The 14,475-nt window shown below is 32.5% G+C and overlaps 1 protein-coding gene and 1 long non-coding RNA gene across 2 annotated transcripts; one reads left to right on the plus strand and one right to left on the minus strand.

The window, feature by feature from the left end:
* Positions 1-2,009: 2,009 nt before the first annotated feature.
* Positions 2,010-3,063, plus strand: LOC131654991 (uncharacterized). The gene is made up of 3 exons (XR_009299617.1): positions 2,010-2,084; positions 2,173-2,877; positions 2,962-3,063. It is a non-coding gene; the product is annotated as an uncharacterized LOC131654991 (long non-coding RNA).
* Positions 3,064-4,311: 1,248 nt separating this feature from the next.
* LOC131657623 (cytokinin hydroxylase-like) lies at positions 4,312-9,270 on the minus strand. The gene is made up of 4 exons (XM_058926998.1): positions 8,988-9,270; positions 8,582-8,811; positions 5,179-5,796; positions 4,312-4,868 (listed from the first exon to the last, which is right to left on the minus strand). The coding sequence occupies exons 1-4, from the start codon at positions 9,268-9,270 to the stop codon at positions 4,440-4,442; spliced, it is 1,560 nt and encodes a 519-aa protein (XP_058782981.1). The 3' UTR covers positions 4,312-4,439.
* Between the last annotated feature and the right edge of the window lie 5,205 nt (positions 9,271-14,475).

Genomic DNA, 14,475 nt, shown 5'->3' on the forward strand with positions numbered 1-14,475 from the left:
TCAAAGTTTATTTTTAATCCTTATAAAAATGATATATTTTAGTCTCTGTAAAATTTTTATGCCTCAAGTTTTAATCCCTGCTATTTTTTAAAAATTTGAAAATTATTTAATTATCCTCAAAATTTTAAAATTTTTAATAATTTTTTTCATACATGTTTAGAATACTATACAATATTTCTTTACCAAATTATAGAATTTTTTATAATGAGAAGAATTAAATATGAATTTTTTAAATTTCAAAAGATAATGATAAAAGTAATGCAAATTTTGACTTAGAAAATCAAATTTTCAATTTCTTTTTTTCCGAAGAACTTTTTATAACGTTCTAAACTTGTCTGTAAAATAATCATACAAAAATACACATTGGTTTAACAGCAGAGATTAAAACTACATGGATAATAATTTTGTGGGGACCAAAACTTATCATTTTTTTAATAGGGTCCAAAAACAAAATTTAATAATTTTATAGGGACCAAAAATATATTTCACCTTATTTTAAAATATGTTTTTATATAGAATAATAAAAGAGTATTTATGTATGAAATATTTTTTATTTTTAGAATACTATAAGAAGATACATTTTATTTGAATAATTTGTTTTAGTTCTCTAAAACTCTAAAAAACTCCTCCCATAATAAATTTTTTTAATTTTCTTAAGGGTCATGCTAACGAGTGTCCCAGGGGCACTGGTTAAGCATTCCTTATAAAGAAATTATTCTATATGCAATGTATTAAACACATACAATATTCTTTAAAAAGTTAGTTATTTATGTTTTAAATGCATTGAATACATATATTTCAGGAAAAAATTTATTTTTTTTACTTTATTAAACAATGCTCAACTTACCTTTTTAATCTCTTAACCAGTGCCCCTGGGGCACTCGTTAGCATTACCCTTTTCTTAAATTAGGAAGTTTTGATTTTAAATAAAAATAAATCCTTTAAAATCCTTTCCGTTTAAATCTTTCAATTCTTTTCCTCAATTCTTCTCTCTTTTTTTTTAAGAGAAATTCTTTGGCCACCTCCCTATCTTCTAGTCCACCTCTGGTGAAAACCCCATTATACCCCTGACTTCGGAAATGAACTTCCGAAATGCATGAAAAAGGTGTTTTCGGAAGTTCATCTCCGAAAGCGCCTTTTTTTTTGAAAAAAGTGTCTTATTTCGGAAGTTCATTTCCGAAACTACAATTTCGGAAATGAACTTCCGAAATAAAACGCGTTCTGCAGATTAAGCAGAACTCTCCCCCTCCCCCAAATCATTTACCCTAATCATCATCAAACACTTCCATAGGCGAAATTTCTGCAGAAGCAAGTGTGAAGTAGCCAAACTCTTCTTCCAAACTCAACCAAACTCATCATTAAACACTAATTGGTAAGTTTATCATTGTTTTTTCAAGTTTTAGATCTATTTGATTAAACTATATTAGGGTGTTTAGAATCTGAAAAAATGACATTAAGATAGCTTAGTATTGATATTAGGATGTTTAGTAGGCAAAAAAATGGATTTGGTTTAGGTTTTTGGGTCTGCCATTGGAGGTTGCAGAGAAGCTCTGCGTGGGGGTGTTTCGGAAGTTCATTTCCGAAAACACCTCCATCCCAGTTTTCGGAAATGAACTTCCGAACTGTACCAGAAGTTCATTTTTTTTTGTTTTTTCATTTGTCTCGCATATTAATCGATTTCGATTGTTTACAGGATCATGTCAGACCAGCCAGCACGCATCAGACAGGGGAGAGAGTCCCAGACTGCGTCGGCTAGACGCGAGCGGGCGGCGGCGCATCTGGCGTCGACCCAGGGACGGGGGCAGGGACGGGGACGCCGTGTCCGCGTTCCACAGGACTTGGTGGAGAGTTCATCTGCTTCAGGCTCTAGGAGTAGGCTGGCTCGGGTATCTTCTTCCCGCCAGCGAGAGGAGGAGGATGAGGATGAGGAGGAGGAGGAGGTCATACCAGATGTTGACCCTCCAGTCGGGGAGGAGGAGGAGCAGGAGGAGCAGGAGGTGGATAGCTTTCCGGGAGGGCCTTTTGACACTTCCCTGCTGATTCACTACCAGGATCACGTCGCTCGGCGGATCTGGGAGGGAGAGGTATTTTTTTTAACTTAGCCGTTTATTTGTCACCATTTTTTATAATTTTACCGTTTATTTCTCGCTTATTTGTTTTTTTTTGTAACAGGAGAGAGAGCCATTGAAAATGGTGAACCACTCCAGGAAGATTTTCGGTCTGTTTAAACCAGCAGCTCAGTGGTTTAACGACCATGTGCGAGGTTCAGGGCTTTGCGGGCTCTGCATGACCGGGTACACCACCATCAGCACCGGCATGCAGGGGGCATTTGTGGAGCGCTGGCACAAGGAGACGTCTTCTTTCCACTTGTCGGTGGGGGAGTTGACGATCACCTTGCATGACGTCCAGTGTCTTCTCCACCTGCCTATTAGGGGGCCGCTGTTGGACCACTCCAGGATCCAGAGGGTCGAGGCCATTGAGTGGATGATGCACTATTTGGGCCTGCCGCACGAGGTTGCTCACCTGGAGTGCGTCTCGACTTCTGGGCCTCATGTCCGGTTCAACACACTGAGCCTCTATTTTGAGTTCCACCTGGACGCGGCGGTCGAGGCCGAGCAGGAGGGTAACGACCTATTCAGGGAGTACCACCGCGGCTGCGCTCTTCGGTGCTGGTACATGCATGTGGTAGGCGCTGCATGCTTTGTGGACAAGAGCGCCAGGTAAGTCGACGTGGCCTACCTCCGCTATTTCATGGACCTGGATACCGTTCACCAGTGGAACTGGGGGGCAGCTACTCTGGCATATCTCTACCAGAAGCTGAATGAGGCCTCCAACTGGAGGACGAGGCAGCTGGTCGGATCCTGCACTCTGCTTACGGTACGTTTGATTTTAACACATTCTCGTATTTATTTATTTATGTTTCGTATTTATTTTTAATACATTATCGTATTTGTGTTTCAGAGCTGGATCATCTCCTACTTCTCCCGCATCCACGACTTCCACATCGATCCTGCGTACGTTGACGCCATGCCCAGGGCCGCCAGATACGCCCTCCAGAGGGGGAACGATACGGTGGGACCATACCGCCTGTACCTGGACCGCATGATGCACGACGACGTCACCTGGAGGCCGTTCGCCGACTATGCTCAGGTTGTCCCCTTCGACGGGGTTGCTCTATATTCAGGCTGGTTGGCATGCGGGACCGGCATCATGGTCCGGTATCTCCCGGAGCGGTGCATGCGGCAGTTTGGGTTCGTGCAGATCATACCCAGGTCACCCTTCGAGGCTGCTCCTGACACAGTGACCAGAGTGCAGCTCACTGCCATATGGGAGGAGTGGCAGCATCATGTGGTACCGGAGGAGTACCGTCGCATGCGGGTCACCCAGGACTGGCACAGTGTGGAGGGGTACGTCACATGGTTCTACCGGGTGTCCCATCCTCTCTTGAGACCCGACGTTCCCGGCGCTCCTAGGCCAGCACACGAGGAGATCCTGGAGAACCGGCAGGCGGAGGATGACCACGCCATTGATCTCCTTCCGATCTGCCAGCGGATAGAGATGCTTGGGCGGGACGCGTTGCATCGAGGTGTCATTCATCAGGGCGGACCAGAGGCAGTCGCCGTGATGGAGATGATCGTCACTGATGCGGGCCGTGCGGCGGGGTACAGGCGGCAGAGGAGGGCCCAGGGTGAGCGGGTTAGGCACACCCAGTAGTGGTGGGGTTTATTCATTTTTTGATTTTGGATTGTATATTTAGCACACTATTTTTATTTATTTCGGTTTGTATATAATATTTTCATATTAGTATTTTTTTTTGTTTATTTATCATATTAGTGTTTTCAGTCTATCTATTGTTTATTTTATTTGCCGGTAACGTTTAATTAAAATGCGGTTGCGTTTAAGAAAAAACATAAAAAAAAACACAGTTTCTGCATAATTCGGAAATGAACTTCCGAATTCACCCCCCATGAGGTGTTTTCGGATGTTCATCTCCGAACGCACCCCCCATGAGGTGTTTTCGGAGATGAACTTCCGAATCAAGGAAATTTTTTAAAAAAAAAAGCGCTTCGGAAGTTCATTTCCGAAGCAGGGGTAGTTTGGGAATTTCGCTGGGGGTGACCCCCCATAGGGAGGTGGGTAAAGAAATTTTCTTTTTTAAACCCTCCCTACCATTCCCTTCCCAACTTTAAAACAAAACCTTAGATTAATAATCACCATGACATGGCATAATGGGGAATGATGACAACAAGTTCAACCAAAATTTTATATTAAGTCTCAACATGAGTTTTGTAATTTGAGGCAATACCATGTTTTCTTAATCAATATATGCTGTTTTTTCTCTACCTTTTATTCTAGCCCTAATTTAGCTGTCCTCTAATTTATTTCCATCCAATACCAAGAGTGGAAGGATACATGTTCTTGTTTCATACAATAACATCCTACAATATTGATTGAACAATGAGAGGAAGTCCATGACTAGGTCTAAGAGACAACATGATGGTAGGAGAATGGTAATAACTAGGAGAGAGTTTAAACTTAAACTTAGAAAGAAGTAGGGTTAACACTATCTTATACTCCATGAATGTCAAGTTCCTACCAACACATGCTCTCCCTCCAAAACCAAATGGCAAGTATCCCATTTTGTGGTTGCATTCCCCATTTGCATCATTCATAAATCTCTCTGGTTTGAACTTGTTGGCATCATTCCCCCATAATGTAACATCATGATGCATTGCTACAACATCAATCCAAATGTTGGTCCCTTTAGGAACCTTTACATTATCTACTTGAATGTCCTCCATTGTTTGCCTTTGCACATTTGGAGATGGTGGGTAGAGTCTAAGTGCTTCATTCATCACCCATTTCATCTGCATGTATAAATAGTTACATGCATGTAAAACTATGATATAAGGCTTACTAGCATCGACACTTCTAAAAAAAGTGTGTATATGTTAGTGTCAGACACCGACACCAACATAATAATATTTTGTTTACATTCAATTTATTTATTATTTTAAATTATTATCGTTATCAACATGTCAGTGTTAATGTTGTGTTCGGTGTCCATGTCAGTATTCTTGTTTTATAATGATAATGAGATATCTAGGTCAGAATTATAGGAGACACTTTTTAAATATCTAAATATTTTTAGACCATAAAGTTTTGAATTGGAATCACCTTCTTTAAATGAGCAAGCAAGTTGATATCAAGTTCTTCAATATTACCAACAACTTGTTTAATTTCATCTCTCAATTGGTTTTGCCAATCTTGATGCAAAGCTAGAAGGAACAAAGTCCATGTGATTGAAAGTGATGTAGTCTCATATCCACCAAAGAAAAATGTCTTGCACTCATCAACCAACTCCTTTTTTGTAAAAGCCTTGTTCATTTGTCCATCAACCTCATTATTTTCTTTCAACAAACGACCCAACAAATCTTGTTCATATTGTTTCTTATCATTTGAATTCATCCTGCTTTCTATTAAGGATAACAAGAGTATGTCAACTTGTTCACCAATTTTCTTGGCTTCTAATGTTTTCTTAAAATTAAAGAATTTTCCAAAGGGAACCCCCACATATCTATTGGTCTTAAAAAGGGTCATTTGCAAAGTTCTTAGTTTATCAAAAACTATTTTTCCATTTTCATTATCCATTCCAAGGCCTGCTCTTGCTATGATTTCTCCGGACATTGCTACAATCTCGCTTTCGAGATCGAGTTCATGGTGGCCGGAGTTACTTTGGGAATCCCATCTTTTGATCATTTTCTTTGTCGAATCAATCATCATGCTTGCCATTGTCTAGGCAGAACAAAAACAATGCTGAAAATAGTTAGTATCCATTTATCACAAAGTATAAAAAATTTATTTATGTATTGAATAATCTATAAACCATTTCCAAGATATATATAATATTTATGATTTTAAATATATGTTGATATCATTTACAACATGAATAAACATTTGTCACATGTTATGTTTATTTTCATGCAGTATTTTTCTGTTTAATTACTATTTACTAACGCATAACTTCTAAAACGATGAATACGGATATTTTAATAATTGTTTATAGAAGATCCTAAGTTACCTACTTATTTTTTTAAAAGAAGTGTTTTAGTAACATCTAGTTTAATATTAATGTGTATTTAATCAATTTTAATTTAAATTGGTTAAAATACTTCTTTTATAAAAATAACTGGGTGTAACCTTGCAAAACTATATATATATATATATATATATATATATATATATATATAGACACGTATTATGAGAATGACATTGTTATGTGAAAATATGAGAATGAATCTGAATCATTGAATTTTAAAATAAATGGTGGAGATTTTGTGTCATTATTTTTTTCTCTCTCCTACATCGTATATATATATATATATATATATATATATATATATATATATATATATATATATATATATATATATATATATATATATATATATATATACGGGACGACTCAAGTGAGAACACTGGGTTATTATGATAAATGAGAACAATGAATCACGACCATTAAATTAATAAATATTAAGGATCATAGAAAGAGAAACCAATCTAATCCATTAAAATCAACAAAATCAAAATTTAATGGTCGTGATTCATTATTCTCATTTCTCATACTAATCAAGTGTTTTCACTTGAGTCGTCTCATATATATATATATATATATATATATATATATATATATATATATATATATATATATGTGTGTGTGTGTATATATATATATATATATATATATATATATATATATATATATATATATATATATATATATATATATATATATATATATATATATATATATATATATATATATATATATATATATATATATATATATATATATATATATATATGAGACGACTCAAGTGAAAACACTTGATTAGTATGAGAAATGAGAATAATGAATCACGACCATTAAATTTTGATTTTGTTGATTTTAATGGACTAGATTGGTTTCTCTTTCTATGTTGATTTAAAATAAATATTAAGGATAGAAACCAATCCAGTCCATTACACATAAGTCTACTCTTACAAAAATAAATTTAATTATTTTTTTTAATTATAAATAGCATTACTAAAAATTTGATCTATTAGCGGTACTATTAATATTACTACTAGAAATTTACTATCAATTTGATGTTAATGAATATTATAGGTAAATTTGATCAATTAGCGGTACTATTAATATTTTTTTAAATTTAATTATTTAAATTTAATTCACTTAAATTATAGGTAAAATTAATATATTTTTTATGTTCATTTCGTAAGTATAAGTATATATATTGTATTTGAATGAATATTAGAGTCATAATAGTATTAGCACAATATTTAAAGAAATTTTAATTTTTTTATTTGAAATTAAAATATTTGAAATTGTTATTTATAGTTTAATTTTTGCAACTTATTATGCATATTTTGAAAATTATCTCTTACTTTATTTAAAAAGATATTATTTTTATCCTTTATTTTAATAGAATCGAACATAATTTAATTTTAATAAAATTAAAAAAATCAAAAGAAACTTTTTATTTCATACGAAATCTATTTGATAGAATTTATAGTAGCAAATGTAAATAGTAATGTCTTATGTGAAAAAAATTAAAATATAAGTGAATAAGTATTTTTTTTCATTAACATCAATATGTTAGTAAATTTCTAGTAGTAATATAAATAGTACCGATGAAATTTTTAGTAGTGATATTTATAATTAAAAAAATAATTAAATTCAATTTTGTAGGAGTAGACTTATGTGTTATTTTTTTTTATTTGGCAGTACATGTAAATATAAGATTGATTATTAATGTGAGAGAAAAATAATATTTTGTTAATATATGAAATTGATTAGATAGATATATAAGGAATGATTGGTCATATGAAAAAGGAAATATTTTATTAAGCTGGAGTTTTAATAGCCATTAGATTTTAAATGAATCAATGGTTGTAAATGAGTGTAATATTTGATGTAATTTGATCCCTCCTTATATATATATATATATATATATATATATATATATATATATATATATATATATATATATATATATATATATATATATATATATATATATATATATATATATATATATATATATATATATATATATATATATATATAAGAATGTGAGAATGAATATGAATCATTAGATTTTAAAATAAATTGTGGAGATTATGTATTTATCTTTTTTTCTCTCTCCTCCATTATTAAAATAAATGAGGTAGAATAGATGAAAAAAGATTCACACATAATCTTTACCATTTATTTTAAAATCTAATATTTCAAATTCATTCTCACATTCTCATATAAAAATGACATTCTCATATGATATGCCATATATATATATATATATATATATATATATATATATATATATATATATATATATATATATATATATATATATATATATATATATATATATATATATATATATATATATTTAAATTTTTTATTTAATATATTATTGAAGTATATCAAGTTTAACATCATGATATAATTTTTTTTTTTTTTAAAGATACTATTTGAATGAAGATTTGAAATTTGAGAGTGAAAAGAGAAAGAGAACTAAACCTTAACATTAATTGGAGTAAATGTTGGGGCTATAACATGTCGATGATGTACCCATATGCTGCCTTCAGCCATCGCCAAACCATTTCCAAACATTGGTTTTCTATCTTTTCTAAAAACACTTGGTTTTCCCCATTCCTTGGCCATAACTTTTCCAGACATTTTCTTCAAGAATTCTGGATCTGCAACGTATAAAAATGGTTCTACCCCTAACCAATATATGAAAACTTTCCCTACAAACAAACAAAAATGCATTATTCAACATAAACATCAACCAGTCTTTAGCCCGTCCATACAGAACAAATGAACGGCGAAATTGATTCCAGTCTAAATGGTGCTAATATCTGATATTAAGTATTTAAAATATCTTTATCTATCACTATGAAAGAAATCACGATTCTTAGCTTACCAAAAGATTTTTGCCATGAAGAATAGTAAGGGGAAATGGTAGCGTGAATATTATGAGTGATATCAAGCGAAGAAGAAAAGGAAGAATTTCTTTTCATTTCTTTAATGTTTCCAAATGGAAAACTTGGTGTTGGTCCATCAAATCCATATTTCTTAAGGTTTTGAAGTTTATGGTTTGGTAAAATCCACCAAAAATATGTTAGTGTTGTGAGCAAGCAAAGACATATAGCAAGTATTGTTGAAGTGAGCACAAAAAGAGTTTGTGATAATGCAACAAAAACCATCTTGTTTCTTTGTCTACAAACTACTCTTTCAATTGCTATGCTATATAATGAGAAAGCAAAACCCAAATTTGGGTCAATACGTACGAGTAAGAAGTTATTATGACAATTTCTTTTAGAGGAAAGTTATAATGGCACTCAAAATTGCTTGGACCACGGTTTAAACGAATACAGCTAGTGCAATAGTTTTGCAAACGTGATTCAGGTTTCATTTAATCTATACTAACAAAACTAAAATATGAGAAGAAAAATGTTTCATTTACATTTTTTTGAAAGTAAAGATGTAATTGATTCATTTAAAAAAATGATTAATTCAATCTGCACTAAAAATATGAATACTTAATATAATTGAACTAACCACAATTTTAACGCAATTTTTTATATAAAATTAATCACCTATTTAATTAAATAAATAAACTATATTATTATATATGATTGCAGAGGGACAAAAATAAAGTGTATATGTACTATGTAAAACATAATAATATTCTTCCTCTTAGCTTTTTTTTTTCCTTTGCAATTTTTACCATATCGACTAAGAGAAAAAAATATTGGATCTTACTTCCGTTCCCAACAAAGTAAAACATGAATTTGATACCACTTGTGGGGGCTCGAAAAATGCAGGAGTTACAACGAAATCACACTTATTAGCGATCATGACATCACATATTCATTTAAAATTTTAAGAAAATACGTGTATGAATCCTTTATTATATATATATATATATATATATATATATATATATATATATATATATATATATATATATATATATATATATATATATATATATATATATGGGATAGGATCAAATGACACAAAGGTGTCAAAGTTTAATTTGACACCAAAATCTCAACCGTTAAAAGAATTGATCTAACAGTAATACTAAATGAAATAAAATAATAATAAAAAAATACATAATATATATATATATATATATATATATATATATATATATATATATATATATATATATATATATATATATATATATATCCAACTATAACTCAAGAGTCGTTACAAGAGATTACAATATTAATTTCTAAGAACATCTCATATTTACGACTCTAAAAATTTCCCAATCTTTCATCCTCTCAGTCGTTATAAGAGATTATAAAATTAGTTTCTAAGAACATCTCATATTTACTACTCAAAGAATTTTCCAATCTTTCATCCATTATATGAATCACACTATCCCAAAAAATTAGAATTTTCCAATCTTTCATCCCTAATGATTAGAAGTGTTTATCGATCTTATTAGATATTTCCACAGATCTACCGATTCTTATAGTAACGAATCATAAAAGTCCTTCCCTTTGTCTCTCTAAGTTTCTTTCTCTAGAATTTCACCACTCCTAACAAAAGTGACAGAAAATTGCATTCATACATTGTCCAAAATCCAAGAAAACTTGATTTGCAAACACAATTCGCTCCTCACGTGCCTTGTTCACGCGTCGTTAATCCCTCTTGCGAGTTTCCCATGTGCCTCACCCACATTTCCTAAAGACTTGCGGGTGAAATATGGGCAATATATATTGAATTCGATCACCAAACCTACCTCACAAGCCTGAGTGTGTGCCTCACAGGTGTGGCATTAATGTTGAAATCTATTTCTTTTTTTGTTAAATCACATGAGATTCCAAGACATACTTTCACAAATAATGCATGTACGTTAACTTTTGTTTGGTTCGCCCCTTAACCACATCATATTGGGAGAGATTTTCTTTAGTACCATTTATAATATTCCATAAGACTTTGGCAAGTTTTTACCTTTATTAGGAGTTGAGACCATACCTAAGGGATAAATACCATCAATCATAATTTCACAATACATTTTATGAAAATCATGATTGGTAGGTTTAAACGTGCAATATCTATTTTCAAAAACGAAGGAAAGTTAGATGAGGACTAACCTTTCATCGAATGTCAACATTCCTCTAGAAAATAAAAACAAAATTCTCAAAAATAAAGTGTCCCCTTCACTGACTACAAGAACATGACCAAAACATGCAATTTTATTTATAGGGATAAAAAATAAAATTTAATAATTTATAGGGACCAAAACATATTTAACCCTAAATAATCAGTGACAGAACATCATAGGGACAAGGGGGTGCCACGGCCACCCCAAACTCTATTTTTATTTTTTTTTCATATATTGTGAAAATATTTAAATAACCTTAATTAATAATTTTTTTTACAACTTTGGCACTCAATCCTAACTCCGTCTCTCATTAATTTGTTTAGCAATGCTGCAATAATAATCATTGATACTTTCTTAAGCAACTCCTACTCTGATTTCCTAGCTTATTTATTAGACTTGAATTTTTTTACTTATTTTGGCATATTTCCTACTTTTCATTTCCTAGATTTATTAGACTTGAAGTTTTTGACTTATTTTAGCATATTGGTGCATTATAATTTCCCTCTATATTTTGGCATATTTTTGCAATATTGAACAAGGTTGTTAAAGTGTTTTTTTCAACGAACCGTAGATAAGCAATGTTATCAATTTTTCATAGAGTTATTCTAGAGCATGATGATTCAAAAAAAAATCATAAACAATCTTAAAGAATTCATATTTAAGTGGGAGTGATGGTTGCAAACGAAGGAAAAGTGAAAACCGACACTACAACATTTTTACCCTATTAATGCAACGGTTAAATTTAGAAGGTAAATTAATTGTTCTCATAGAGAGTAATATGCAACAAATTTTATATTTCGTTGCGGTATATATATTTTTGAAAATATTAGGTTGTTCACCAATCATTCTTGCTATGACTACGTCTGCCCTCAATTCCTAAGGAATTGAGATGATCAATCTTACTTTGCAAAAATATTTTACAAGAGAAATGTAGCAATCCAATCCTACAAATCCTATGTTTGATGTTGATCCTAACTCTTTCTCTCCCTTGATCTTGAGCACGATCAAGAACTCGATAATACTAACCGCTACTTCTTCGACATAACCAATTTCTTCTAAGCTTTCACTCGGATGAATCCAATTGTGAATTATCGTGACCCTAGACTTCCAAATGATCATCTAGTTACCGTTACTCCTTCGGCGGAACCACCTTCTTCGAAGCTTTCACTTGGCTGAATCTGAATTGCAAGGTCTTGTGCAAAACCCCCAAATCAACACCCTGATCTTAGAGGACAAACCCTCACAATTTTTCCCAATAAACCCCCAAATATTCTCAACCCAATTTGCAATTCAACAACCTAAATTGGACGTTATCAACTAAATCTAGATGTCACCCAAATAAAGAATGATTATGTGTAATTTTTGTGTGTGTATGCATAGATGTGAGGTTGAAGATGAACAACGATCTTTGTATGTTTATGGTTTCATCAACATTGAAATGATTCATGTATGAGGTATTTATATGTGTGCAAGTTGGAGGCAAAAGGAAAACAAACGGTTTAGAAAAGATGCACAATTTCAAAAAAAAAAAATTCACACATGTGTTGACACATGTAAGTCATGTGCTTACTCTTTTTGACACATATGTTGACACTTGTATGCCATGGTCGACTCATAGCAGTAAATTTTCTGCTATGTGTCGACCTAAAAAGCCTTAATAGTCGACTCATGCAAACATAAGCTACAAGCTTTAAAAAGCAAGTACATGTGTCCACTTATAAGTCGTATTGTCGCGGCCGGCAAAATCACAAAGTCACCACCGTATTTAGTTTATTCCTAAGAAATGGGGAAATAACGATAATACCCTTAAAGCAAGGATAAGACGATCATCGCAATCGAATAAGGGTTTGGAAGTCGGTTAAGTGAAGGGAAGGTGTTAGGCATCCCTCAGCTTCCTTGTACTCAAGGAGAACCTCCTCTAGTTTCTAGAGTTAAGGTGTGTCTATCTAAGGTGTAACACCCTTCTAAACCCCGCGACAGTTAAATAAATTAATCAGATTAAAACATAAAAACAAGGGTGCCACAATTCAATAAAACAATTTATTATAACTCACTTGCCATGCTTCACTAATGAACGATCATCAATTTAATAAAATCATGTTTCTACACAGCGGAATATTCATCATACGGATAAGCATAACATCATCTATGCAATATTCCACAAAATTAATACAATAACAACAAAATAGAGTATCATCATAGACTCTAACTAGCGTTCCCCAATGTTACAATATCAGAGCATGACACCGACGCTATACTTAAACAAACTGGCCTATGAGCTATCCTCACCAAAGCCAAAAGCCGCTACTCGCCAATCTGAAAATGTCAACAGTAAGGGTGAGTCTCATTCACAATTAACAAATGTTATAAAGTCATAAACAATAACACATCATAGTCACATTATTCACCCAATTGTATCATATACAGATATTCAGACAAGTTTAATCATCACAACAACCAACACATCTTCAATATTCATAACACTGGAAAACATCCAATCATGTTATAAAATCATGCATATGAATGAGCTGACACTATGCATGTAGTACCAACATAATCAATGGGAATAACTCACCGACCGATCCAACATCATTAAGATACGGCCCTGCCAGCACAAATTCCACACAATGGGAATTATGCCTTTCACTGATCCAACACATCATCTGTATACAACCCTCAACAAATGCTTTATGAATGAATGCACACATATAACATACTTATTACATCTTCGATCCAATGAATAACATCGTCTCATACTCTTACCATCATCATCATCAAAAGCATGTATATGTATCAGCATTATTCATCACAAATCAATCAATCCCATGTATTCAATTCTAACATCACCATTATTCAATCCACATCTCGATACATACACATTTAAATGATCATCATCAACAAGACACATTCAAATAGTATATATATATATATATATATATATATATATATATATATATATATATATATTCATCCCAACATATCATGGATATCACATCACTTAACACATCTATGAATATTAGTCACAAGTCATCAACTCATAATGCACACATAAGTAAGTCACATGTCATCCATATACTAACATCAAAATCAAACCATTCAACATCAACCAACTATATCCTATCTTATAGATAATCTCATTAGCTTCCTAACGCTTCGAACGGCATATAAAACGGAGTTACGGATCAAAAGTTATGGTCTTTACAAAATCTATCAAAAATTAGATGCTGCCTGCGGGTTTGCTCAGGCCGACGCTGCCTATTCTATAGGTTGACCTATGCTGCGT

The sequence above is a fragment of the Vicia villosa genome, linkage group LG3 (genome assembly GCF_029867415.1).
Source record: "Vicia villosa cultivar HV-30 ecotype Madison, WI linkage group LG3, Vvil1.0, whole genome shotgun sequence".
NCBI classification, from domain to species: domain Eukaryota; kingdom Viridiplantae; phylum Streptophyta; class Magnoliopsida; order Fabales; family Fabaceae; genus Vicia; species Vicia villosa.